Raw genomic sequence first — 25546 nt, forward strand, 5'->3', positions numbered from 1 at the left:
CCGGAGACGGTTCTGCGGAGGGAACACTCTGCTGTTTTGATCAGTTTTTATCGATTGATATAAATTGCACCTCATTAAAAACAACTGGACACAGAAATTCACATTAATCCTCGAAAAGAAGCTTAAAATAGAAACATGAGACTCTGAGTTACAAGAAATCAACATGCAGTGTTCAGTGACATGACAGCAGAAAGATGAAGCGGACACACACACACACACACACACACACACACACACACACACACACACACACACACGCTGAGACAGCGGCGGTAAGTGGGAGTAGTTCCTGGTTGGTCGAGCAGGAGGCTCCGAGACGCCACAGCAGTCTCCCATGGAGCTGGGCGTGGGGAGGAAAGAGTGTGTGTGTGTGTGTGTGTGTGTGTGTGTGTGTGTGTGTGTGTGTGTGTGTGTGTGTGTGTGTGTGTGTGTGTGCGCGGGAGGGTCATTTTATTGCGGTGGATGGGGGCGATCGGAGGGGGGATGGGGGAGTCCTTGGCTCGCAGAAAAACACACAAGATTCAGTCTCTCACAAAGAATTTGAAAATAACTTTTTTTTTTTGTTTTTTTTTTTACAAAAGTTGAGTTCCAAAGGCAATTTCAACCTCAGAGCAGCTTTCTAAACATGAAAACATGCTGTAAAGTTTACAATAAAATACATCTGTTGTTGTAAAAATTCAAGAAATCTTTGTTTTTCTGTACTAATCAATATATTAAACCTCAAACGTATCTGAGAATGGAGAAATGTTGAGTTTATTGATTCCAGAAAATCTCTCTAGATTCATGTCGATGTGACTTATTCAAAAGAGTTGGTCGTTCACATTTTTAACCTGTGCATAAAACAGTCATAACGGATGTGATTAAAATAAATCAATAGATAACTCTTCACAAGTCTTCATCCTTTTTTACCGTTTTCACTGATTGATCATGAAAAATCCGGTGTTGATTTTATCAGTACTTTACTGGGCTGTTTTCTTCTTGTCTCCAGAGTCTACCTGTCGATCAACCTGCAGGGTGGCACGGTGGAACAGTGGATCAGCCTCACATTAGACTGAAAACACAGCAGTAAATTCAAAGCAGAACAAGACATTTGGGAGAGAGCTTCACTGATTGAAGATCTGCCTCTGAAATGGAGAAAAACTGATCTACAGAGAAAAAAAAACTGAGATGGGTTTAATGAAGTGTCACAAATACAAAATACTTCTTTTTTTGCTTTCATTTGTTTTGTTTTGCTTTGTTTTGTTTTTTTGTCTTTTTTCATGTCATTTTCTATTTCAGCCATTTTTCTTCTTTTAGGCCCATTTACGGCGATTTTTTGGTTCAAAAAGTTTCACCTTTTTTTGACATCGTTTTGAAAACGGTGCCCGTTCACATGGAAACGGCAGAAACGCCGTGAAAGATGCTGCTTTCCTGTTGGGCCACTAGTGGGTGCTGTTGTCTGTTTTTGTAATGAAACCTCACACACATGCTGCCAGAACAATACACACTGGGAGAACACGGAGAACACACTCTGAACATGGACAGTGAACATGGACACTCGTTTGAACAGACCAGCCAGACGGATGGTTACTATGGTAACCGTCATTGTTAAACAGAAGCACAAAAACAATGGCAGGTTTCCATGTTTTCATGTAAATGGTCTTTTTAAAACATCTGGATTATTTTTACCATTTCTTATTTTTTCATTACTCTGCATTTCCTCACGATTTCACCAGTTTTAACTATATTAGCACTTTTAAACATTTCAAGTTTGACCCTTTTTGAGAGTTTGAAGTGATTTTAGTCTTTTTAGCTGTTTCTCATCTGTTATTTTTCTTCAGTAGCTTTAGCTATCCTGCCTGTTTTCACATGTATACCTTCTTTAACTGGTAGAGCATTTCATAAAAAGACAAGCGTTGAAGAAAAGTAAAATTTAAATGAAAATCTGCACATGCAGCTCCAGAGCCAGAGATCGAACCACTGAAAAAACGGACACGGTGGAGTAGTGGTTCGCTCGCAGTTATTCGTCTTGAAGCAGAGCAACATAACACACTTGCATGTTTTTCTTTTCTTTTTTTTTTTCATAGTGGGTCCTTCATTGGATTAAAATATTAGCTTTTCAAATGCAGTAATTATCTGTCTGACTTATTAACAGACATCTTCATTTTTAAAGATATTAAATAGATGGAATAAATATAAGTGACATGACCACTGGATAAAGAGAGATCGAATAGAATAGAATAGAATAGAATAGAATAGAATAGAATAGAATGCGTGAGTTTGTGGTTTATCAGTGATGAAGCAGTTTCAACTTGTTTTGGTTTTTCTTTTTCACATTTACCAAAGAACATAAACAAGATCTGTGTTCCTGCTTGTTGAATCGGTTCCCTCGGGCAGAACCACGTTCTGCGTCTCTTGATCAGACAGAAAGATGAAAACCGTTTTCCAGGAGAATTTCTCTTCCATCAGGAGTTCTGCTGTTTAAATTTAACCTCATCCAATCATTTTAGTCACTGTTACTGAACAGAGAACTCAATCTGCGGCTGAAAACACACAAACGAAGCTCCGTTCTCCCTTCTCTCTCTTTTCCTTTTCGTCTCTCTCTCTCTTTTCATCCCTCGCTTTTCATCTCCTTCTCTTCTCCCAGTGAGTTGTTGTTAAGTTCAGCCACTAATCGCTCTGGCTGGGGCTGTGGTCGCCTGCGTTACCACTGTCCTGCCCTCAAACACACACACACACACACACACACACACACACACACACTTATAGGCATGTTATTTGTTGGCAGCCATTAAACATTTGTACCTGCAGATTCTGAGCAGAGACATTATGGGATGGAGCATCTGAGTGTGTGAGTGTGCATACGTGTGTGTGCGTGGTGCGTGCGTGTGTGTGTGTGTGTGTGCGTGGTGCGTGCGTGTGAGGCTCCGCTCTCGGTTGGGCAAAAACAATGGAACCTCTCTGATTACATCTCCCTGTACAGGCGGACAGGGTGTGTGTGTGTGTGTGTGTGTGTGTGTGTGTGTGTGTGTGAGATGTTTCAGTGGGGGAGGAAAGGGTGGCGGTTGTGGTGGAGGAAAGGGCCCCCCCCCCACCCCGGTTCCTTCCCCTGGCGGTCGCCTGCCGCCTCATTGGCTGGCTCGCCTCTGGAGGCTCGTCTGATTGGTCCAGGCCGGGTATTTATACCCAGCGTGGGTCAGTTAAATCCGGCCACAAGTTTGAAAAGTTTGAGGCGAGGCAGCCGGAGCGGACCGGGTCCTGGACCAGCAGAGGAGCGCTGCAGCGGGAATATCCTGTCGGTTTTCTTCCTCGTCCTCTTCCTCCTCTCACATCTCCATGCGTTGCTCCGGGATTCGTGCTCCCAATCCATCCGACAATCCTCTCGATCTGTCCTCTCTTTGCCGTCTGAAACGTCCCGACTGTCCGTCCAGAACTTTACAGCCCGACAGACCCAGACAGACGTTTGCGGAACCGAAGCGGGACTAAACCGTGAAGTGGGATGAACCTGGGCGAGTCCAGAGAGCCGGTCCTGCACCGCGGCCGGGTGTCCCTGGGGGGCCACTGGACCTCGGGGACCCCGAGTCCCGCCTCGGATGCAGAGATGGGTTTCGAGCAGAGTCTCTCCGGGGACTGCAGCTCCCCGGACGGAATCGGACCCGGGAACCTGAGGACTGGCGAACCCAGGATCCCTCTGAGCCCCGGTCAGTCCCAGGCGGCGGCGGGGGACGGGAAGGCCGCCGGGGCGGAGCAGCGGATCCGGAGGCCCATGAACGCCTTCATGGTGTGGGCCAAGGACGAGAGGAAGCGGCTGGCTCTGCAGAACCCCGACCTGCACAACGCCGTGCTCAGCAAGATGCTCGGTAAGGCGAGCGTCCCAACGGCCCGGAGCCCAGAAGGTTCTCTAAAACCCGTCTGATCAGAAAAACCACCAGACGCTCCCAATCTCTACTGACGCGTCTGGCGGTTCTGGTCCGGCGGTTCAACTGATTCTGCACTTCGTCTGTGGAATTCCTGATCAAATGGAAGACTGGGCATAAATGCAATCACTCGACCTGATTGATCAGTTACTTTGATAATGCAGTGTAAAAAATGACATTAAACATTCAACAAGTTTTCCAACATGAACCTGATGGTTCTAGTGACAAACATTCAGAGCTTTGTTTGCAAATAAGACCTCATCTTAAAAGAAACAATAGAATTCAGTCAATTTTTAATCAAATACAGTCACAGCTTTGTTGATTTTTATGCGAGAAATGGCAATTTATCTGTGATTTTGTTGTTTTTGAGTCACCAACTGAAGGCTATCTATCTATCTATCTATCTATCTATCTGTCTAAACAATGAGTTTCAAAAGGAGTTTGCATCCTTCATTACACATTTCCTCTGTCTTAGTTTTCCAATCAATATTTACTCAGTTTTATCTATTTTTTCCACACAGACAACTTATTTAAAACAAGTTTGTTTGTACTGACAGTAAATGAACCAAAATGCTGTTGAATCTGAACAGAAAGATCGTCACTCTGCCAGTTCGAAGGGATTTAAAGTGTTAACTTTGCCTTAAACTGACATCTGCAGTGCATTAGGATGGTACAGTTACACATGTTCAGTGTTCTTCCAGGCAGATAAATGTGAAACTTCATGCCCAGATCACCACCTTAAAGCAATTTCTGTGGGTTTTCTGTTCTTTTCTGTTCGTCTGTCAGAGACGAAGAAAGTGAAACGTCTCGTAAATCCCTCCGACCGTCCGTGCGCTCGTTATACTCCGAACCCCAGAGGCAGTTGGGATGAGGAATCCAAGCCGACCACAGGCACTTTTCTCATCCAGCACCAACTTTTTATGAACTTTGTAGGACATCAGCATTTAGAAATATGTGGCTGTTTTGTTTTTCTGCGGGAGAAACATCTAAACATGAAGGAGCATGGTGACTGAAGTGTGAGGAAGTCACCGTACTGTCAGAGGAGAGATGATATGCAGCCGTTTTACTGCAGTGTCACATGAGAAAACCGAAAACATTACGGTCTTTCTCTGGGTCCATGTTTCGCATTAATGCAATCACAGCGGACAGCTGGGGCTCATCTGCAGCTCCAGACTCTCGAAGCTCAGACCGCGGCGTTTCTGGGAGAAAGCTTTGCGTCGCGGGTCTCCAAGCCGCCGCCGCCGCCGGCGGACACGGGAACGGACCGATCATCAATGCATCACGAAGCCGGCTGGGAGGATGTTTACAGCAAAACTAGACATGTAGAGGCATTCCGCTAACAGGACACATTATAATCACCCGACCATAAGTCACAGATGTCATTCATGTAGAATTCTGATTACGAGAAATAAGAATCAGCCAGTCTGGGTTTGTTGCATACATGAGAATCCCTTTAGTCTCAGATGTTGAGTTTACTGTTTACAGCAGCGGTTCAGCGGCCAAACACAGAACAACTGCATCTTCAAATAGTGTCAACATGAGCTTTAAAATGTTTCTTTATGCAGATGATAAAAATGTTTACATTCAAGCAAAAACCAAAAAGTTAGGAAGGGAAATGACAACAGTCTCCACATAAAGCCAACTTTACTGAAACCTTTTGGTGCGAAATGCAGTGAAAAATAAAAAAAACTGCCATTATCCATGTTTTCACAAACTGCTCCCAACTGCATGGCTTTTGAAGCTAATGCTAGTTAGCTAGCTTTCATGGCGGCATCTCTGATACCTCAGCTCAGTTGTCGGTGTTGCGTTGTGTCAGTTATTCTTGAAAAAAGGCCTTATGTTTGACACCCCTGATATACAGGTTACAATTTCTGATAAACTCAGGAGAGTCAGTAATGTTTTGTGTAACTACAAATGACTTATCAAATATAAATGTTCAGTTTTATTCGGAATTGATGTAAAAGAGAAAATATATTCTGTAGTATTAAACACGTTTTGTAGGAAATCTGCATTTAAAGCTTTTAGATCTGCAGGAAATAATCTAATATATGCTTTTTCTTCACTGTGACTTTGGAGTTAATTGCATTTTTCCCATCTCTGCTTGTGTAACTATTTAAAATAATCAATATCAATATATATATATATATATATATATATATATATATATATATATATATATATATATATATATATATATATATAAATTAATAAAAATATCCTGCTGGTCTACTTTGAAAAAAATAAGGAAATAAGGCAATTTTTTACCTCATTTATTTATCTTGATCAAACATCTTTGTTCTTTGTTTAAACTACTTTCTTATTTTTTTACATGAACAAAACATGTTTTGTATCTTGAAAAAATATTTTTTACTTTAATGCTTGATTTCTTTATGTAAAGATGCTAACTGGAATCTTTTTTGTTGATTTCACAGATTGAGTCAAGTTGAATTTACTCCTCAGATTTATTTTTCTTGGTGTTAGCGATTCACCCCATCATGGGGTTTTTGAAAGTAGCTGCACACGATAACTGTGCTTGTGTTTCCCCGGGTTGCAGGTCAGTCCTGGAAGGCCTTGAATGCGACGGACAAGCGGCCGTTTGTGGAGGAAGCCGAGCGCCTGCGGGTGCAGCACCTCCAGGACCACCCCAACTACAAATACCGGCCTCGCCGCAAGAAGACCACCAAGAAGCTGAAGCGGGTGGAGCCGGGGCTCCTCCTGCACAGCCTGGCGCAGGGCGGCGCCCCGGGCCTCGGCGTGGGAACCGGCGTCGGCCCCCTGGGTGCAGAGGGCGTCTCCGGAGGTTCTTCCTACGGGCATCCGCCACATCAGCACCACCCGCACCACCTGCTGTCGTCGATGGGGCACTTCAGGGACCTCCAGGCCCCCGGACACCCGGACCTGGAGAGCTACGGCCTGCCCACGCCGGAGATGTCCCTCTGGACGTCCTGGAGGACGGAGCCGGGGAATCTGTGTTTTTCCCCCAGCATATTCCGGAGGAGGGAGGCATGGGCGGGTGGAGCGGGTACCACCACCACCTCCACCACCATAACCAGCACTACAGCCACCACTACAGCAGCCACGGTCACTCCGCCCACGGCTCCTCAGGGATGAGCGCTGGCGCCGCTCTGGCTCCGCCCAGAAGCTCCAGACTGGTCGAGTCCAACCTGAGTTCGGTCAACTCTAAGTTGAACCAACAGATCACCCTGAGGAGTCCCATGAAGTGCCCGCCTCCTCCGCCCGACTCCTCCTGCCCCGCCTCCTACCCCCAGACCTCCATCAGCCTCCCGGAGCCCGTCAAGTGCCACCAGACGCTGAGCGGCGCTCCCGTCGGCTACTTCAGCCAGATGTACGGGAGCGCCGCGCCCGCCGGGTCCCACTTCGCACCGTCCCACCTGGGGCAGCTCTCACCCCCACCCGAGGTGTCTCCTTCGCCCTGCTCCACCTCCTTCCTCCCCTCCGTGCTCTTGGACCACCCGAACCCCGACACCTCCGGCCACCTGCCGTCTTCTTCTGCTGAGTTCTGGTCCGAGGTGGACAGGCACGAGTTCGACCAGTACGTCAACGTGGGGCGGAGTCGGGAGGAGGTGTTTGGACTGGGCGGTGGGGGCGGGGTGGGACCGAAGGTCCTCGCTGGGCGCGGCGGTAACGGCGTGATGAGCGGCTGTGACGACGGCAGCAGCCCTCTGATATCGGCTCTGTCCGACGCCAGCAGCGCCGTCTACTACAGCGCCTGCATCACCGGGTAAACGCTCCCTCACCTCCGCCTGATTTGTTTTGGTTCGCTTGAACCACAGTGACATGAAGAAGGGAAGGAATGCTGGGAAAATTAGTTTTGGCTCATACCTTTGGTCAAACGCTTGCCTCACGTTTCTCGAACTGGTTCAGCTTGAAGTGAGATGAGTGTTTTTTATCACACAGGGCCTAAATATACAAAACTGAAACAAAAGGAAATACCAAAGACGGCTCAGAAGGACCCCGTTTACATGACAATGTTTCCTTCAGAACGTTTTAAATTTACACAGAAAAAGTTTGAAAACGAAGTCCGTTTACAAGACAACGGCAGAAATAGTGAAAAACATGTATTTTTCATGTTTGGCCACTAGTGGGTGCTGTTGGTTGTTTTGGAAATGACACCACAGAGAACAGCAGAAACAGAAACATGAACAGTGGGAGTGCAGACATTTTGGCAACAAAGCTGGATTTCTGTTACAGGTGACTCTCGCTGCATTTTGTCCTCTTTCTACTGAGACGAATTCAGAGCATTTGCCAAAAGTTCCACTTTGGAAGCCATTTTTTTCCAAAAAGTTGTGTATTCAGAGGCTCTGGGCGTTGTTGTGAGGGAAACAAACGCGACAGTTTTAAATATTCATTGAAAGACATTGTCATGTAAATGGGGTTTAAAATGTTTACCACCTTTTCTCAATGTTTTCATCCAGGGTGCTGAATTCTACGTTTCACATGATTTTTGCTCAATAAGAACGGTTTTGTCATGTGGTGTTTTATGTAAGTCGGGGGGTTTTCAAAGTTTGAGTCCATCAGAGAGCTTGAGAATTGGCTTTTGGATGCCATGCTTTCACCTGGAAATGTATCATTTCAATTCATCGTATTGAAATATGATACTTTTGCACTTGAGCTTAATTAAAGTGATTCCAGCTACAAAAATATGCATCTTAATTTGATTTCTTCTCAAAGAAATCATTGGAAAATGGAGCAGGGCATCAGTCGGACCCTGGCAGTGTTTCCTGCTGTCTGGCGGGACACTTTGAAAACCACTGCTTTATATGATTCACACCTTCTCTCAAGAGTAGATCTGAGTTAAAGTGCCTCTTCCTGAAGGAACAGACCTCTGATTTGTTCCGTACGCTTCACTCTGGGTCTGCCTTTCATCAGAATCTCACCTTTTTTTTTTTTTAAATCATCTCAAGTCAACGTCAACACTTCATCTCAGGACAAAGGAAAACAATCTTCTCCATCAGCTGAACAAGAACACAGTCAGAGTCGGACTCCCCGGCATGTCGGGAAATCCTCGGCGTCGCGCAGACACTCAGGACGCCTCACAAAGTCTGGTCCTTCAAGTAAAGCCAAAGTCTGCAGAATCCTTCCTGCTGAACTCAGTTCGGCTGAACCGACGGGCCTCTGGAGGACTTCCTCACTTTATACGCAACATATTAACCCCGTTCCACCAGATTCTGGTGAGCTCCTCGCAGTTTTTTGGGTCTGAAAAGCCTTATAATGTTTAGAAAGTGTTGTTTGATGAAGCCATTGACTGTATATATTTATATATATATATATATATATATATATATATATATATATATATATATATATATATATATATGTATATGTGTGGATGAAATGCTTCTTCACAGTGTGTGAAGGAGAAACTGAGACTATGAAATGTCCTCTTTGCACTGGGTTAAACGTCTTTGCTAAACTGACGCAGAGTTTGTACAGAAAAAGCTGTTTTAGAGTCTTAAATTCCTAAAGAGAGGTCATTTTAGGAAACATGATGTGCTGAGAGTGAAGTCAGTAGCCTAGCTTAGTTAAGCTAGCAGGTGACTAGCAGCTAACTTTGACCAAAACATGTCGTCAGTCGTCACAGTTTATTTGTCTGTAACGAAAATGCGAGTCAAAATGCTGAGTTTGCTTTTTTTAGCATTGACTTCAGGAAATCTTGTTTTTATTCGTTTGCAACATTTCTGGAATTGTAATTTAACCTCAGGATCTTCTGGATCTGCTCATCGTTTCACTCTTTTGGTGCAGATGGTTTCAATTTGTCTCAATGAAATGATCAGTAAAAAATTTCTGAAAAATCTTTCAAACCATTTGGGCTCGTCACAAAGGAAGTAAACCCTTTTATGATTTTTAACTCTTTCAATGCCTGTTCTTTCACTTGAGATCATTTTCAGGACCTTTTTTTCTTCTTTTCCTACAAAAATCGGTTGTAAAAATGCACTGCGGTCAGTATTTTGAGCAAATCTTCCATACATTAAAGAGTGATTTGGCATCAGGTAATATTGTCCAAAAGTATTTAAAAAGATTACATTCTTAAATGTTTAATTCATGACTGAAGTTCCTTGAGAAATTTATGCAGAAAAACAGAAAGTAAAATCTGTAAAGATTTGATTGCACTTTTTTTTCTTTTCGTAATGAACATTTCTGACATTTAAAGGATTGAGGAATGTCCTTCTTAACAATTGACACCTCTCTTATGCTCCAAAGTTTCAAGTTTAAATCCCAAAGATTGTAATTTTGACCGTTTTCAGCAGAGTACATGGTGAACCAGGCTAAACACCCCGATCCGTCTCCATATATGAACAAAGAGGTAACTACCCCTTTAAGAGAAAACAGAAGACATTGGAAAAGTAAAGCCCTCAGTAAAAAAAAAAAAAAAAAAAAAGTGTCTTTAAAAGAAAATGTGAGTGCAGATCTCTGTCAGATGTCCCGCTCCTCGTAAACAGCGAACTTTCCCGCTCGTACCGCTGTTGTGAATTAAAAATGAAAATATGTCGTTCTGTTTATGGCGAGAAAATGAAAAATCAACAGTTGTAGCCACTGTAGAGGGTTTTGTGTGTGTGTGTGTGTGTGTGTGTGTGTGTGTGTGTGTGTGTGTGTGTGTGTGTGTGTGTGTGTGTGTGTGTTTATGCATCTATCCTGGACCACATTTGTATACAGTGGAAGTAAAACCCAGAAGTTCTCTCTCTTTTTTTTTGAATCCAGCATCTGTTCTGCATTAGACCCAATGACAATGCTGCTTTTTTTCTTCATCTTCTTCTTCGATGAAACATAAGAACAGAAATCGAGTAACTGGTACGACACCAGTTCTCGTCGCCACACGGGTCCTTGCGGCCGCCGCCGGTCGAAAACAGCGAGGCGGAGGATTTCTGGGGATTTTTTGTGAAGGTTTCCCGCCGGACGCCGGACGCCGGAGAAAAAGCTCTTCTCCATCTGCGTCTGACATTCCTCCCTGTTGACACCAAACAGCCTTGTTTCCATTTTAATTTACTGTGACACACAAAGACATCAGAGAGACAGGCGCGCAATAACCCCGCAGCTTTTGGTAATAATTATCTGAGGAGGGAGAGAAAAAAGAGAAAATGCAGCCGAGATTTTGGGATTAAAACAAAAGACATTTTCTCAGCAGCGGGAGAAGAACAAATGAAAACCAGGATTTTCCCCGAAGTGTCACTGCAACGCTTCGAAGTGTGTCTGACAGGGATCTTTGTTGTATTTTCAGAGTGTAGAAAATCATTTTGTTTGTATATTTGAAAAACGTGTGCTGGCTGTAAATGGTTCTTTTGTTTTTAATAAAATCATTTTAAAAATAAAAGTCACGTTCTGGTTTCTCAGCCTCTGGAGCGACTTTGCTTTTCCTTTTTGATTTATTGGTAGTCTGTCAGTGTTGTTATGTGAGTTAATGCAGTGTAGAAATTCTCAACAAAGAGGAGACAAATCATGTTTTATATTTTAATCATAGAATACTTGTCACTTTTTTAATTAATTCATTATCGACATGAAAACAAAATACAGATTAAAAAAAATTACATTAATACGAATTTTTCAGAAATGGGTAAATTAATTTTAGAATCAACACTTTCTTAGGTTTATTTTTCACTAATTGTAAATTATGTATAGAAATAAATAACTATAATAATAATATTGCATTGGCTTAGTTCTGTAGTAAAATAATAATTTATCGCATTTTGATTTGTGAAGGTTGTAATCAAAAGCAGTAAATTTGAATTGACAAAATTAAATTTTAATAATACACATTTATTATCTTAAACAGCGACAGCAAACTGTCCTCACAGAAGAAGCAGTTCTCTGATCCTACATGCTACATGCTACATGCTACAGAGTGTCAGGGCTCACACACCAGCCATGCTACATGCTACATGCTACAGAGTGTCAGGGCTCACACACCAGCCATGCTACATGCTACATGCTACATGCTACAGAGTGTCAGGGCTCACACACCAGCCATGCTACATGCTACATGCTACATGCTAAAGACTTTCAGGGCTCACACACCAGCCTTGCCTCAGTAAACTTGGCTGTTTTGAGGTTAAAGTGAAAGAACCGGACTCTGACATGATTCAGGGTCTGACCCGGGTCGTGAAGGTGGAGGCCTCCACCCAGTCGCCACAGCGTCTCTTCAGCCACTTCACTGTTCCTGCCGACGGCCGGGCTGCTTCCTGTAACCCTTCACTGCTTTTTCAGTCAGGAGTCAGAACAGAATCAGGGCTGGCAAACTGGAGCTGAAACCGTCTGCAAAGCACTTGAATTAATCTCATTTAATGTGGCTCCACAACAATAAATAACTTTGGCTTTCCTGGCAGGGGCCGAACCTCTCAAACTGAATTCTAGTCTTTGAAAATTGCATATTTAGAAGTTGTTTTCAACAGAAAAAAAAGTGGTTTTGATGCGACAACTTTGCCTTTAATGGGTTACATGTGGCTAAGTGTACAAACAAAGTCCAACAAAGTCAGATTGGAAGAAAGATGACGGATTTTCACTCAACTCTGCCCAGATCTGTACCAAGCCGTTCAGAATGGTTCCTTTTATTGGTTTTCAGGTACAAAATTCCTTCAAGAGCGACATGAAAGAGCCATGAGTCGTTTGCTGGTCCTGGAGAGCCACAAAGCCGGACCTGGATGGGAGCTGACGTCACAGCAGTTAGTGGGAGGAAGATGCTCTATGATGTGGATGTTAGAAGAAGAAATGCAGCGTGTGTTTTACCTCCTCTTTAATCTCCTTCATGTCAGTAATTCTCCAGAACACTTCACACACCTCCTGGTCTCCTTCAGCTCCTTCACACCCCGCTTCAGTATCTGCCGTTTCCGGCTCTGATCCCTCTGATAATCCCTCCAGTCGCTGGACTTTTCTGTCTCTGCCTTCATGACTCCGTCTGCGAAACCCGGTTGTTTCTACAGCGTTTAAAAAGCCATCGGTGACCACATCAGAGCGGAGGGCTCAGAGCTCAGAGCGGAGAAGCAGCAGCGAGTAATGAGCGATGAGTCAGCGGGTTCCAGGCCACAGCCGCCGGACGGGACGGGATCGAACACGGTTCCCCGGGTTGACCCGCAGCGGATCAGGACGGCTGGGAGGAAGTGAGGAACGGAGCAGGGAGCAGGACCGATCACCCCATGTTCTGATCACAGGTTGTCTTGGATGGAGAAGTTTCCATAGAGTCAGAAACTTGTTCTGTGGGTGTCTTCCTTCAGGTCCTCACTCGCTCTCCATTTCTCACCACTCTGACTGATTGAATCCGTTTATTCTCAATTTACCGTCTTTGTTTTTTCTCTTTTATTGGCACATTTTGGCATTGCTGTCTCATAAATGTATTAAAAAAATGCTGCTTTCTTTTGTGTTGGGGAATTCAACTTGCTTTTCCTCACATTTAAATCAGAGTCAAATCCTCCTGCGAGCCAGCAGTCGTTCTCCTCCCCTTCATATTAGGTCAAAAAATCATTTACAGTCTGACTCACTTTTGTTTTGAAGAATCTGCAGACGGCGGACATGTCTCGTCCTCTCTGTTCGGGTAAGACTCCCGGGGTGTATCGGAGCTTATCATGCTGGGGTCCCTCAAAAAGTAAACAGGTGATGTCTATTAATAAACATTTTTTCCATCTTTTGCTTCTTCCTTCATTCCTTCACCCCCCCCCCCCCCCCCCCCCCCCCCACACACACACACACACACACACACTTCACCCTCACTGTAGTAGTTTTTCCCTGCATTGAGTTGTTCTTTAGTTTCAGAGCAGAGCTCATTTAACTTGGGTGACAGGTGTTTTCCCAAACCAGGTCATGTACTCTCTGTGTGTGTGTGTGTGTGTGTGTGTGTGTGTGTGTGTGTGTGTGTGTGTGTGTGTGTGAGATGTTTTACAGCCCCAGTGTGTTTTTTGCTGAGGTAACTGACAGGAATGTTAGCAATGAGAAGGAAACCCCTGTGGAAGTTGGGGATGTTCGGAAAGGGTGTGTGTGTGTGTGTGTGTGTGTGTGTGTGTGTGTGAGGAAGAGGTGTATATTTTTGTGAGAGCACCTCACCCGGTTCCTTGCTACCCTGAGTGGAAAAGATAACAGGAGGCTGGATTCCCCTTCTCCCAGCTGGAATCGAACACGTGAACTTCCAGGGTGTGTTCGGCCGCTCGAGTTTTCACTGTTGCTTGTGCTTCCAGACAGATTTGATTCTCTGCTGGGTTTTTCTGGGCTGAGCGCTGCAGGATCCATCCCCGTTTAACCCCCGACCCCGGATGAACGCTGCTGCAGAGCACATGTCCATCCGGTTAAACAGCGACTGGTTTCTACACTGGAGCAGCGTTGAAGTGATTCTAAAGGAACCAGACGCGACGCACACCTGACGCCACGTCTGGGATTCAGAGGAACAACTGAGGAAGCTGGAAGTTTGATTTCCAAACTGAAAAGAGTGAGTGAAGGCTGAGGAGTCAGCAGGCCGCCGACATGCCGAGCGCTCGGTGTTCAGGCTTCCCTCCAGTCCGCCGATGAGCAGGAGGGAGGAGCTAGAATCCCGCTGCAGGTGAGACGAGATGAAGGGAAGAAGCCAAAGAAAGAGAGGAAGAAGAGAAAGGAAGAAAAGAATTCAGCAGAATTCAAAAACAAAAAGAAGACCTGATGGTCGACTTTAACTTAATGAAAGATGCATGAGAAGATCTGATTATTCTAATACGAGAAGAAGAGACAGAGAGAGAGAATGACTGAGACTGAGAGAGAGAGAGAGAGAGAGAGAGAGAGAGAGAGAGAGAGAGAGAGAGAGAGAGAGAGAGGGATTTTCCCGTCTCTTTCTGTCTCGGTGGTGTTTTATTGGCCACATGTGGTTACGATGTCAGATCAGTCACCACAACTACACACTGACTCACTAAGTGAATGTGTGTGTGTGTGTGTGTGTGTGTGTGTGTGTGTGTGTGTGTGTGTGTATGTGTGTGTGATTTCATACGGTCTGATGTGAGATGACAGCCGGTTTACTCTGCCAATGTGTTTGTGAAACTTCTTTGTGTAAACTTCACTGTAATGATATTGTGTAAAGGTTTGTGTTGCACGTTGTGTTGCTGTGTGTCTGCGTGTACACATCACTCGTGCGTGTGTGTGTGTGTGTGTGTGTGTGTGTGTGTGTGTGTGTGTGTGTGTGTGTGTGTGTGTGTGTGTGAGACTGAGACTTTCTATTTTATGTGCTTGTTCTGTTTGAATGTGGACTCTGGCTCTAACCGCTGAGCAGTGTGTCTGAATGCGGCACATCGGGCTGGAACTGATGACAGATACACTCCAGTCCAGCCTCACAGTCTGTAAAAAGGTGACTTTCTGTCTGACAGGCTCTGAAAACGCAGATGCCAGTCCAATAAACACATAAACACAGTCAGTGTCTTGACTCAGCGGAGCGCCGGCTCGTCTTTGAATTCTTCTTATTACGTCTGAAAGATTCAATCCGTCCAACTTCTGCTGCGCTTCGTCCCTCTTGTGGGAATTCAACACTGTTTCCAGGTTTTAATTCTATATAGATGTGTGTTTTCAACAGGAAGCGTCTGAAACGGGAGGAGTCCCACTGACGAGGAGAAATTCTTCAGCTGCATGAACTCATGCTGTCCGGACCTGCAGTCACTGAGGTGACGGAGGCGGCGGCGGTGGTGGGGGGGGGGATGGGGCGGGGGGTCCCCTTCCCTTTCGGCTCGCTCCATCCTGTTTCCTGTCTCTGCACAAAGTAGCTCTGAGTTCACTTCCTGCGCCGGCTGCTGGGAAGCGAGGACGGCTTCGCTCTGCCGCTCAGGAACGTTCTCCCGGTTCTCAGGATGGAGGGTTTGGACCCGGCGACGTGAGAGCGCTTCCCCAGCGCGGCGTCAGGGCAGAACGCCGCGGCGTTCCGGCCCCCATCAGGGAGGAAACGGCAGCGTAACCTGGTGACGGCCGGTCTATTTCCACGGCCCTCAGGAAGCCAACGGTGACCTGCGACCTTGTGTGAAGCTGCCTTTACTTTTAATAGACGCCAGGGCCAGAGCGCCGATCGCTTCCTGGTTTTGAACTTCTCCCTGCCTCTCCTGTACCTCCACCTTTAATCACTTCCTCCTCTCCGATCGGCAGTCGGGGGGCCGTTAGCAGTGATCTGCTGCCAATCGAGGAAGTCGCATTATTTTTACACCTTCCCGTTGGAACAAATCTGAGGGATTACATTAATCTAAAAGTTGGCGAGATTAACAAAATTAAGGGAAATCAGAGTAAGGCCTCCTCTGAAGTCAAAATGCATCATTTTCACGTTTCAGCTTTGCGTTGACACAGAAACAACAGACATCCTGAAAAGGATGAAGTTCACATGGTGAGCCACTAGAGGGCGTCGTTTCTTTTTAAAGCTGCACAAAGTCACTGAAAGTGCTTCACAAATGCAAAGAAACACATAAAATGGCATCGAAATCAAAGGAACAAAAGACATAAAGAAAATAAAAGCGTCTTTAAAAGCTAAACGCCCCACAGACGCACATGAAGTGAAAAAAAGCAGCGTTTCAGAAAACGTGTTTCCCGTCTCCGCAGTTTTCAAATTTGGCGTCTTCCTCAATTTCCTTGTAGAGGTTTTAAAAGTTTTGCGTTTGAAATGATTGTTGTGTAAACGGGACCAACGGTCTACTCAAACACTCGTATCACGATTTGTTCTCAAAAACTGAAAGTTGCATTTTCCTGCTTTACGCCGCTGTCCTCTGCCTAAAGTACTGAAACAGGAGTTCCTCTGGACACTTTCTACTGGAGTGGAGACGTAATGGGTTGATATGACAAGTTTATAGGACAATGAAAGAGGACAAGAGACACAATGTTCCCATATTCAGTTAAATTTGTTTAAAACAAACAGAATTGTCTTAGAATCCACTTTTTAGGCCTAACTTCAACATAATTCCTTCTCTTCTCGTCACTCTTTTCTCCCTTCACTTCTCCAAGTAAACACAGTTTTCTCCCATAACCCTCAGATCAGTTATTATCTACTGTGCTGCCCCCCTCCCCCCCCGGCAGTGGGAGCCAAGGTGTGGGTGTTAAACCTCTGCGGTCTGCTGGTTTGGTGGCCTTGGCTTTGAAGAGCGCCCTGCGGCTTGTGGCCTGGGATCCCGGGCCGGGAGCTAACCGCCGGTCTTGATTGGTGGAGCCCATCTATCAGCGTCGGAGCAGCGGACCGGCGAGCCGGGGAGCCAGCGCCTGACTCAGCACAAACATGCTCTATTCCTGTCCTATTTATCTAAATTGGTTTCTGGCTCTGCGCTTTAACATGGTTTCTCTGTTTCTTTTAAACGTCGTGTTGGACTCGAGTTTGTAAGTGTGTAATCAAACGCAGAGAAACAGAGGAAGAAGAGATGGAAGTGAGCGGCAGACTGTCAGAAATTCATTTATTTTTTGAGAAAAATGAAATTCTCTTAAAATTTAGCAACTTCTTAAAAATCTATGTTGTTTTCTTTTCGAATTCACCAAAAGTAAAGCTTTACTTTACAATCAATACCATCAGTTTAACGTAAAACTTGATGTTTAATGTATCTACTGAAATCTGCGAGATGCAATGTGTTAAGCAGCCACAGGGGGCGATGTTCACAGCCCAGGTGAGGAACTTTTTTTTTTTTTTCACCTCTGTTCCAACCTGGTTAAACGTAGACACAATTGTAAATAAGTCAAATGTTTACAGACATTATATTTCATTTGAACCAGAGCTGGAGCGTTTCATAAAGTTGGGGTTTTGTCTGATTTACATGGAGTTTCAGAAAGTTTCACCTCGTGAGGTTGTTTTTTAAGGACAGCCAAAAAACATGTTTTCCATTTTCACTGGATGAGATGATGATGATGATGAGATGTGAGCAGAGCCTGAAGCTCAGCACTGCCCCCCGACAGCTACTGGTGGTACTGCAGCACGGAGCCGGACCTTCCGACGTCCTGGATGTGAACAGAAATACAGACGAGGCATCAGGGATCAGAGATCGGAGGACTCAAAAGGCAAGACGCTGCCGGTGGATTAGAGTCTGATTTATTATAAACATTATGGAAACGGGAGGCGGACCCATAAACCCAAACAGAGAGAGAGAGGCTGGAGCAGAGGGAACAAAGGTTGAAACACAGAAGACGCTCAGGATGAACGGCAGCCAGGCAGCAAGTGCAGAAACACACACTCTGGTTCAGCTGAAACACATCAGGCAGCAGCAGGCAGACAGGCAAGGAGCCTGGAAGGCAAATAACACAGGAAAACCGAGACAAGCAGTGTGTGTGCGCGCGCGTGCGCGTGCGTGTGCGTGTGTGAATATAAATACACACACAAAATCATACACAATCACACACAGAGTAAATCTATACTCAGTGTAAAAACAGCTGTCCAGACAAACCTACTCACCGTATATAGACAGATGCTTATAACGACTTCAACATGTCTGGAAACAGGGAAGAAGTGACTGAAGAGCAGAGATCAGATTACAGGATTTATTGAAGTTTGATGACGACAATGACAACAACATGGGAAACGAAATTTCCAGAGAAAACATGAATAAAAAAAACCTCTTTTTTGAATTCCAAACAAAGCAGAGCTGACAGCACACATCTTCAGGTCATGCAGTAGATTTTGTTTTTTCAGGATTTTCAGGATTTTCACAACTGAAAACACAAACACATGAGAACGCAATAAATGTTTTTTTCTCCCTTTTCTAATTCCTATTTTCACAAGTATTTTTAAAAATCATTTATAAATATTTTATACTGATAATTTAGGGATTCTTCAATCCAGATGGATCTTTTTTTTTTCCCCGTCCATAATCTTCTCCTGACTCTTTTTCCTCATATTCTTCTGTCCTTTCCTCAAACTCTCAAACACTGAAATCACAGAGACAGCAAAAAATGTGAGCAAAAATAGGAGAAACTACGGGAAACGCAGAGCAAACAAGACTGAAATGAGAGATGGCAGCGAGCATGAGAACCGATGGAGACGTTTTTAGGGACTTCAGGCTCTTCGTGGTCCCAAAACTTCTATTTTTCGCCCGATGACAAAAGTACCCGGGCTATTTGTGGACGAACGTCTCCAGAACTTTCGGTTATAATTCGGTGTATTTATCTTTCTGGCTCCCCTGGTTTTCCTAAACCTACATGCATGTCTAAACACCGGGTTTATGAGAGCAGCGCCGATGTGGAAATCTCCTCAAATGAAATGGAATTTCAGCCCATTTTTATATATATATTTGTCTCTTGTTGGTTTTGTCGGCGGCGTTGTCACTATAACAGGCACTGACGCCGCGTGGGAGCCTGTGTGTGTGTGTGTGTGTGTGTGTGTGTGTGTGTGTGTGTGTGTGTGTGTGTGTGTGTGTGTGTGTGTGTGTGGTGACCCAGCATGACGCCGTAGTAAGAATTGCACTTGGCTGCCAGCAGACGGGGAGAAAATGATTGTGGGAAAATGAGAGAAAGAGATAGAAAAAAAACAGGAGAAAGAAAAGACAAGAAAATGGAGAAACTTTGTTTTGATTGATTCAAAAACATTCAAAAGATAACGAGACAATAAAGTGATGACAGTTTCACATAAGTAGTGGCAGAAGTGATAATTGTGTGATTGAAAAACGGTTAAATAACCATGTGAGTTTATTCTTAATTGGGTGTGTTTCAAGTTAACTGAGTTTTGAGTTTATTGCAAGAATCTAGATTTGATCATGTGAGTTTAAAATTAATCACATACAATATGAATTAACTGTCAGTTTAGAGTTGATTGTGTGAACTTAGAGTTACGCATGTGAGTTTAGCACCAATCATGTTGTTGATCGGGTGAGATTAGAGTTAATTGTATACATTTAGAGTTAATCATGTGAGTTTAGAGTTAATCATGGGGTTAATCGAGTGTGCTTAGAGTTGACTCTGTGATTTAAAGCATTGATCATGTCTCATATAAACTAGTCACATGAATTTAGAGTCAACTGCATGATAGTGTAAATTTGGAGTCGCATGTGTGAAGTTAGAGTTAATTGTGTGGTGTCAGAGTTAATTGTGAGTTTAAAGTTAATCACTTGAATTGCAAGTAAATCATTCATTGTGTGAGTTTAGAGTTAATCGTGTCAATTTACATTTAGAATCTTTTCGTCTCAAACAAGATAATCTTGCTTGTTGTGAGAAACCAAACCACTTCACCACCGTTGATGGATGGTAATGTTTCTTCCCTTTGAAATAATCTTGGTCTCACACACACACACACACACACACACACACACACACACACACACACACACGCACAGCAAAGTGACACATTGTCCATCTTTTTAGGTCGATCTTGTTGTTTTTTCAATCCGCTGAATTTTCCCCTTCTCAGGTTTCCCCTCTTTTACATTTCCCAACATATCATTGGCCTCAGTGTGTGTGTGTGTGTGTGTGTGTGTGTGTGTGTGTGTGTGTGTGTCTGGAGCCACTGGCTGAAGTGTGTGGTTACCCACTGCTGTGAGCAGGGACACTGGGGCACCTCTGTTTGTTCGAGGCTCTCTCACACCCACTCTGTCATTTTCTGACTCGCTGTAATTTCTGCTGCTTGCCGATTCGACCCAATCCTGAGAAAACTGCCGTGTATGAAATATTTCAGGACAAAAACCTGTGACGGCTCGTCTCACGTTACTGAGACGTGTTTCCACCAAGGTGCCAGCAGTGGCATCATGAACGAACTGAATGTGAGACTGTGAAGGAAGAAGAGTTTAGAGTTAATAGCATGCGTTTAAAGTTAACTGTGCAAATGTAATTAACCATGTGAGTTTGAAGTCAATTGTTATGCAGATTACTTTGAGGTTGATTGTGTGAGTTCCGAGATAACTGTGTGTAGTACAAGCTAATTATGTAAGCTTCGAGTTAATGGTGTGAGTTTGAGTTAACTGCATCAGTCTGGAGTCGGTCATGTTAAGTTAGAGTCAATTGTGCACTGCAAAAACTGCAAAAAATCACAATCTTACCAAGTTCATTAGTCTTGTACTCACTCCAAATGTCTCATCCCACTTGATTTAAGATCAATTTAAGACAGAGACTTATTTCTTGATTTAAAATTCTTATCTCAAAATTTCTTTATAAGTAAAATGTACTTGCTGCGTGAAAACATTATTTCATTAGTTTAAAGAGTAATTTTCTTTACTTTCGTGTTGATATCTTGTATTTGGACCACCATTTTTTTGCAGTGTGAATGTCTGGGTTTATTCATTTGATCTAAGAGTTAGTTATGGAGTTGATATGTGAATTTAGAGTTAATCATGTCAGTTTGGAGCTAATCGTGAGTTCTAAGTTGTTTATGTCTGTTTTACATTAGTTATGTGAAATTCGAGATCATGGTGTGAGCTTGGAGTGAATTACATGAGAGAATATTGTTAACTTGGTGTTAGGTAACTATGTGTCTCCTTTTAGTCACGTGAGTTTAGAGTTAATCACATCGGTTTTGAGTTAATCGAGTCAATACAGAGTTAGTCATGTGAATCTAAAGTGAATCATAAGAGTTTAGAGTGAATCATTTGAGTTTAGCGTTGATGAGTTTAATAGGAGTTAATCGTGTGACTTTATGTCCGTTCAGATCGTTGCTCAGAACCAGTGACGATGCAACTTTCCGAAAATGGCTCCCGAGATGGAACTTTTTAAAAATGCTCCGATTCCGTCTCCATGGAAACGGAGGAACTGCAACTTTCTGGATGCTCTAAATGCTCCTGTACACCACAGATGTAGTAAATCCTTCTTCTTTCACATGCTCTGAGTTCACAGACAGGAATCTTCTTTTTCTGTTTCCTCCAAAGGATTCAGCCTCTCTTTAAAATTAAAACAATTCATCAACAGTCTCACAAATAAAATAGTGGAATTCTTTGATTTATCATCAACAGGAATGAAGACAAACTGAGGCACAGTCACACGTCAGTCAGGGGGACTTTTCTCTATATCCTCCACAAAAACATTAGAATCAGTAGAAACACTGTGATTGATGAAGTTTATTTAAATGAATTTAATTTATTCAGGTTCGGGGTTTACTGCACTACAGTTGGTTTTATAGTTTCTTCCATTTCTTCACAACAAGGCAGTGTGTGGATTCATGTGATGATGCCATTTCCTGTTTTCCTACATGGCTCTGATGTCCACACACACACACACACACACACACGCACACACACACACACACACACACACACACACACACACACACACACACACACACACACACACACACAGTGAGACAGTAAGGTCATTCTGATGACTGATCAACAGGATGAGACGAGGGGTCAGGTTTGAGGTCAAGGTGTCTCACGCACACACACAATCGCACGCACACACTCACTCACACATACACACACTATCACATGTACACACACAAAGACACACGCTCAGTCACACACATACACAGCACAGATTAGTGGAAAAGAAGAAGACAAGAGGACAAAAACAAAGCTATTAAATCATTTCTCTATAACCACATCCTCCTCCTCCTCCTCCTCCTCCTCCCCCTCCTCCTCCTCTTCCCCCTCCTCCTCTTCCTCCTCCTCCTCCTCCTCCTCTTCCTCCTCCTTCTCTTCCTCAGTGAGATCAGAAACTGTCTTTCTGTTCCGAGACAGATAGTTTGAAGATTATTGTTTTGTTCTTGATTGTGTCTTTTTTTGCATTTTTTTGTAAATCTGTGCCTCAGATGGAAACCCCTGATTGCTTCAAGACTATAAAACATTTTTCAGGATGTCAGTCAAATCGTTGAAAGTTAACTTCTGTCTTTCCAGGTTCAATTCTAGGTTTAAAACCCTTTCGAATAACGACTGCATGTTCTCCCTGTGCATCTGTGGGACTCTCTCCAGGTACTCTGGTTTATGGGTTTAAATACTGTCTCAATTTTTGAGAATGTGTGGCGGTTTGGTGTTTTTTGTACCCAAGATTTTATTGCTGTTGCTGTAAACTTGGAGAAACGTAGAAACCAAAGCTACGTCTTCGTCTGCAGGATGCTTTACTCTTCTTCACAGAAAGTCCTGTGACAGTTCAAATGTTTAGTTTTAAAACCTTTAAGACTTAAAATCTCAATTTAATGTTTAGTGAAGATTGTTTTTTTTTTAGCTCTCACAGCAGACCTTGACTGTTGTTTGATCTGCATTTTACTCTATCATTAGAAAGTAAACCAAGTTTTGTTCCAGGCTCAGTTTTTAGACAGAGACAGACTCGATCACTGAATGACCTCTAACTGTCCTCCTGCAGCCCCTCATCAGCCCACCAGGGGGCCTCCAGCTGTGGGACTCGGGGTGCGACTGGGGGTCTGCGGCCTCATCAGGAGACATCAGGGGTGAAAATCACACATTTACTCCTCAAAATGTCTTCTACTTCAGATATTGCAGAACAATACTGAATATGGACATCAGTGTTTGGCTGTGAGCGGTGAACATTTTCAGCTTCATCATTTCATTTCCACAGGTGATTTTGATCGTGTAACTTAATAAAAACTAAAGTAGTAAACCAGGGGCGTCAAACACCTTCCAGTTCCACATTCAGTGAGCCGGACTGGTGAAATGAAGCCAGAATAACCTTTAAATTGATACTTTAACCTGGAAGCATTAACGCTGAAAAGAAAATGTCACGTTTAAAAACAGTTATTACTGTCATTGTAGTTATACATTGTGCTAAAAGGACAAAAAAATTAAAGCAGCTAAAATGATTAATATAACAAGAAAAAAGGCGTAAATACCTCAAATCAGTACAAGAAAAGCAAGAAAAAGCAAATTCTAAAGAAGTCAAAATAAATAAGGCAACTAAAAAGGTGAAACATCTAAAATCGTTCAAAGACATGAGAGAAGCAGCCTCAGATAAAAAATAAACACGATGACAGAGCCAAACCTGTGAAAACTGCTGTAATATCTAAAACAACTGCGGTGAAAAATGTGTCTGATGTTCTGAATTGTAGTCTTTTTTTTTTAAGTTAAAAATTCCAGCAGCAGATTTGAGCCCAGTCTGTCTGTAGTGGCAGGAGTTGACCAGCAGGTGGAGACAGGAGCACGTGTGTGTGTGTGTGTGTGTGTGTGTGTGTGTGTGTGTGTGTGTGTGTGTGTGTGTGTGTGTGTGTGTGTGTGTGAACATAGAGCTGGAGCTGGTAGACCCGGCTGCTGCTGCAGTCACGCAGGCAGAGCTGAGTTTGATCCGGCGTCCTGAAGCGACCCCAGCCGGAGCCCGTCGCGGCTCCCTCTGCATTCGGCTTCAGGCTGTTTATCCCAACATTCTCCTGTGAAAATGCAGACGTCGTGGTGAACTCCCAGGAAAGATGCTCCAGGACTGTCAGAGTCAGTTTAACCAGGAGTGTGATGCCTGCTCCCCTCCAACGCTCAGTGCACCGGATCCACCGGATCCACCGGATCCACCAGATCATTAGGATGGACGGTCGAACACGGTGCTTTATATTCATCTTCTGCTCTTACCAGCATAATGCTGACCTGGGATGACTGTGAGCAGAATCCATGTTGGAACAGAGGGGGAACAGTTAGAGTATGTTACGTTATAAAAAGCATAACTTGTTAGTAGAACCAGAAAGTAGCATCTCTTTGCTCCTCCACATGAGCCTGGCTGGTCGGATCTAGAAACGCTCATTACAGGACTCTGGGTAAAACAGCGTCTGCCTCCGTCACAGAGAGCGGCTCGGGGCGACGGAGCGAGCGTCTCGTTTCATAGGCGTTTGTTCTCAACACCTCCCTTCACCCTGAAAACATCGGGGGGGAGGGGGAGATAAAGGGGTACGGCGAAGGGGGAGGGCTAAGGGGTAGGACTGGGACTGGCCCTCGTCTTGACTCAGTCGTGGTCCCTTTAAATCTGGGTCTTCATCTCGACTCAATCTTGGTCCCTTAAAGCTCGTGTCTGGAGTTTTGAAAGAGAGCGTTTTTTTTTAATCCAACGTCTCGAGGTTCCACCCTCCCTCTGCCTTCATGAGCGACCAAGCCACGCCCCTTTAATTGTGCACGCTATTATCTGTCGGGTGAAAATGAGAGCCTCCGAGTCCTACAGCATCCTATATGTTTAGCTGTTTACGGTGGATGTTCAGCAGACAGTGGATATATCCGAGGTAAGCAAGGTCACCTCTGCTGGGCGAGCGGCCGTGCTCTCTGGCTGCTCCACACTTTGATTGACGGCACGACAAGGCGGAAGCTCGAACTCTATTGGCTGAAGCTGACCGACGCTTTTTCGGATAACATGGGGGTCTATGAGACGAAGGCGGGGCTCATAAATAAATTTTTTATTGCTTTATGCTAATATTATATTGTACTATCGAACCAGACTGACACATTTAAGCTCTGTTAAAAAATGATACATACATTGGAAACGAACGGAAACTCCGGACACAAGCTTTAAAGTGATGAGTCTTGGTCTTGACCCGGTTTTGGGCCCCAGAAGACTTAGTCTTGGCTTTTTCTGGCTCCCTTGAAGAATTGGTCTGGGTCCTGACCTGGTTTTGAGCTCTTGAAGTCTGGGTCTTGGTGTCTTGAAGTCTTGATCTTGATCTAGTCTTCGACTGTTGAAGTGTTGGTCTTGACCTGGTCTTCAGCCCTTGCAGTCTGGGTCTTGACCTGGCCCGGGTCTCTTGAAGTCTGAGTCTTGGATGCTCTGATACTCTTGTTTTTGCAGTAAAGGACAGAACAGGAAATAATACAGGAATAACTGTAGCCTGTTCCATGAACAATCAGTTT

The 25546-nt window shown here is 44.1% G+C and overlaps 1 protein-coding gene across 1 annotated transcript; it reads left to right on the forward strand.

The window, feature by feature from the left end:
* The first annotated feature begins 3206 nt into the window (after window positions 1-3206).
* LOC115408172 (transcription factor Sox-18A-like) lies at window positions 3207-9158 on the forward strand. Its single transcript, XM_030118783.1, is given in 3 exon segments — window positions 3207-3839; window positions 6451-6825; window positions 6828-9158. Coding segments are annotated over 3 exon segments (1551 nt in total). The 5' UTR covers window positions 3207-3478; the 3' UTR covers window positions 7643-9158.
* The last annotated feature ends 16388 nt before the right edge of the window (window positions 9159-25546 follow it).

Source organism: Salarias fasciatus, chromosome 20, assembly GCF_902148845.1.
Source record: "Salarias fasciatus chromosome 20, fSalaFa1.1, whole genome shotgun sequence".
Taxonomy (NCBI): Eukaryota; Metazoa; Chordata; class Actinopteri; order Blenniiformes; family Blenniidae; genus Salarias; species Salarias fasciatus.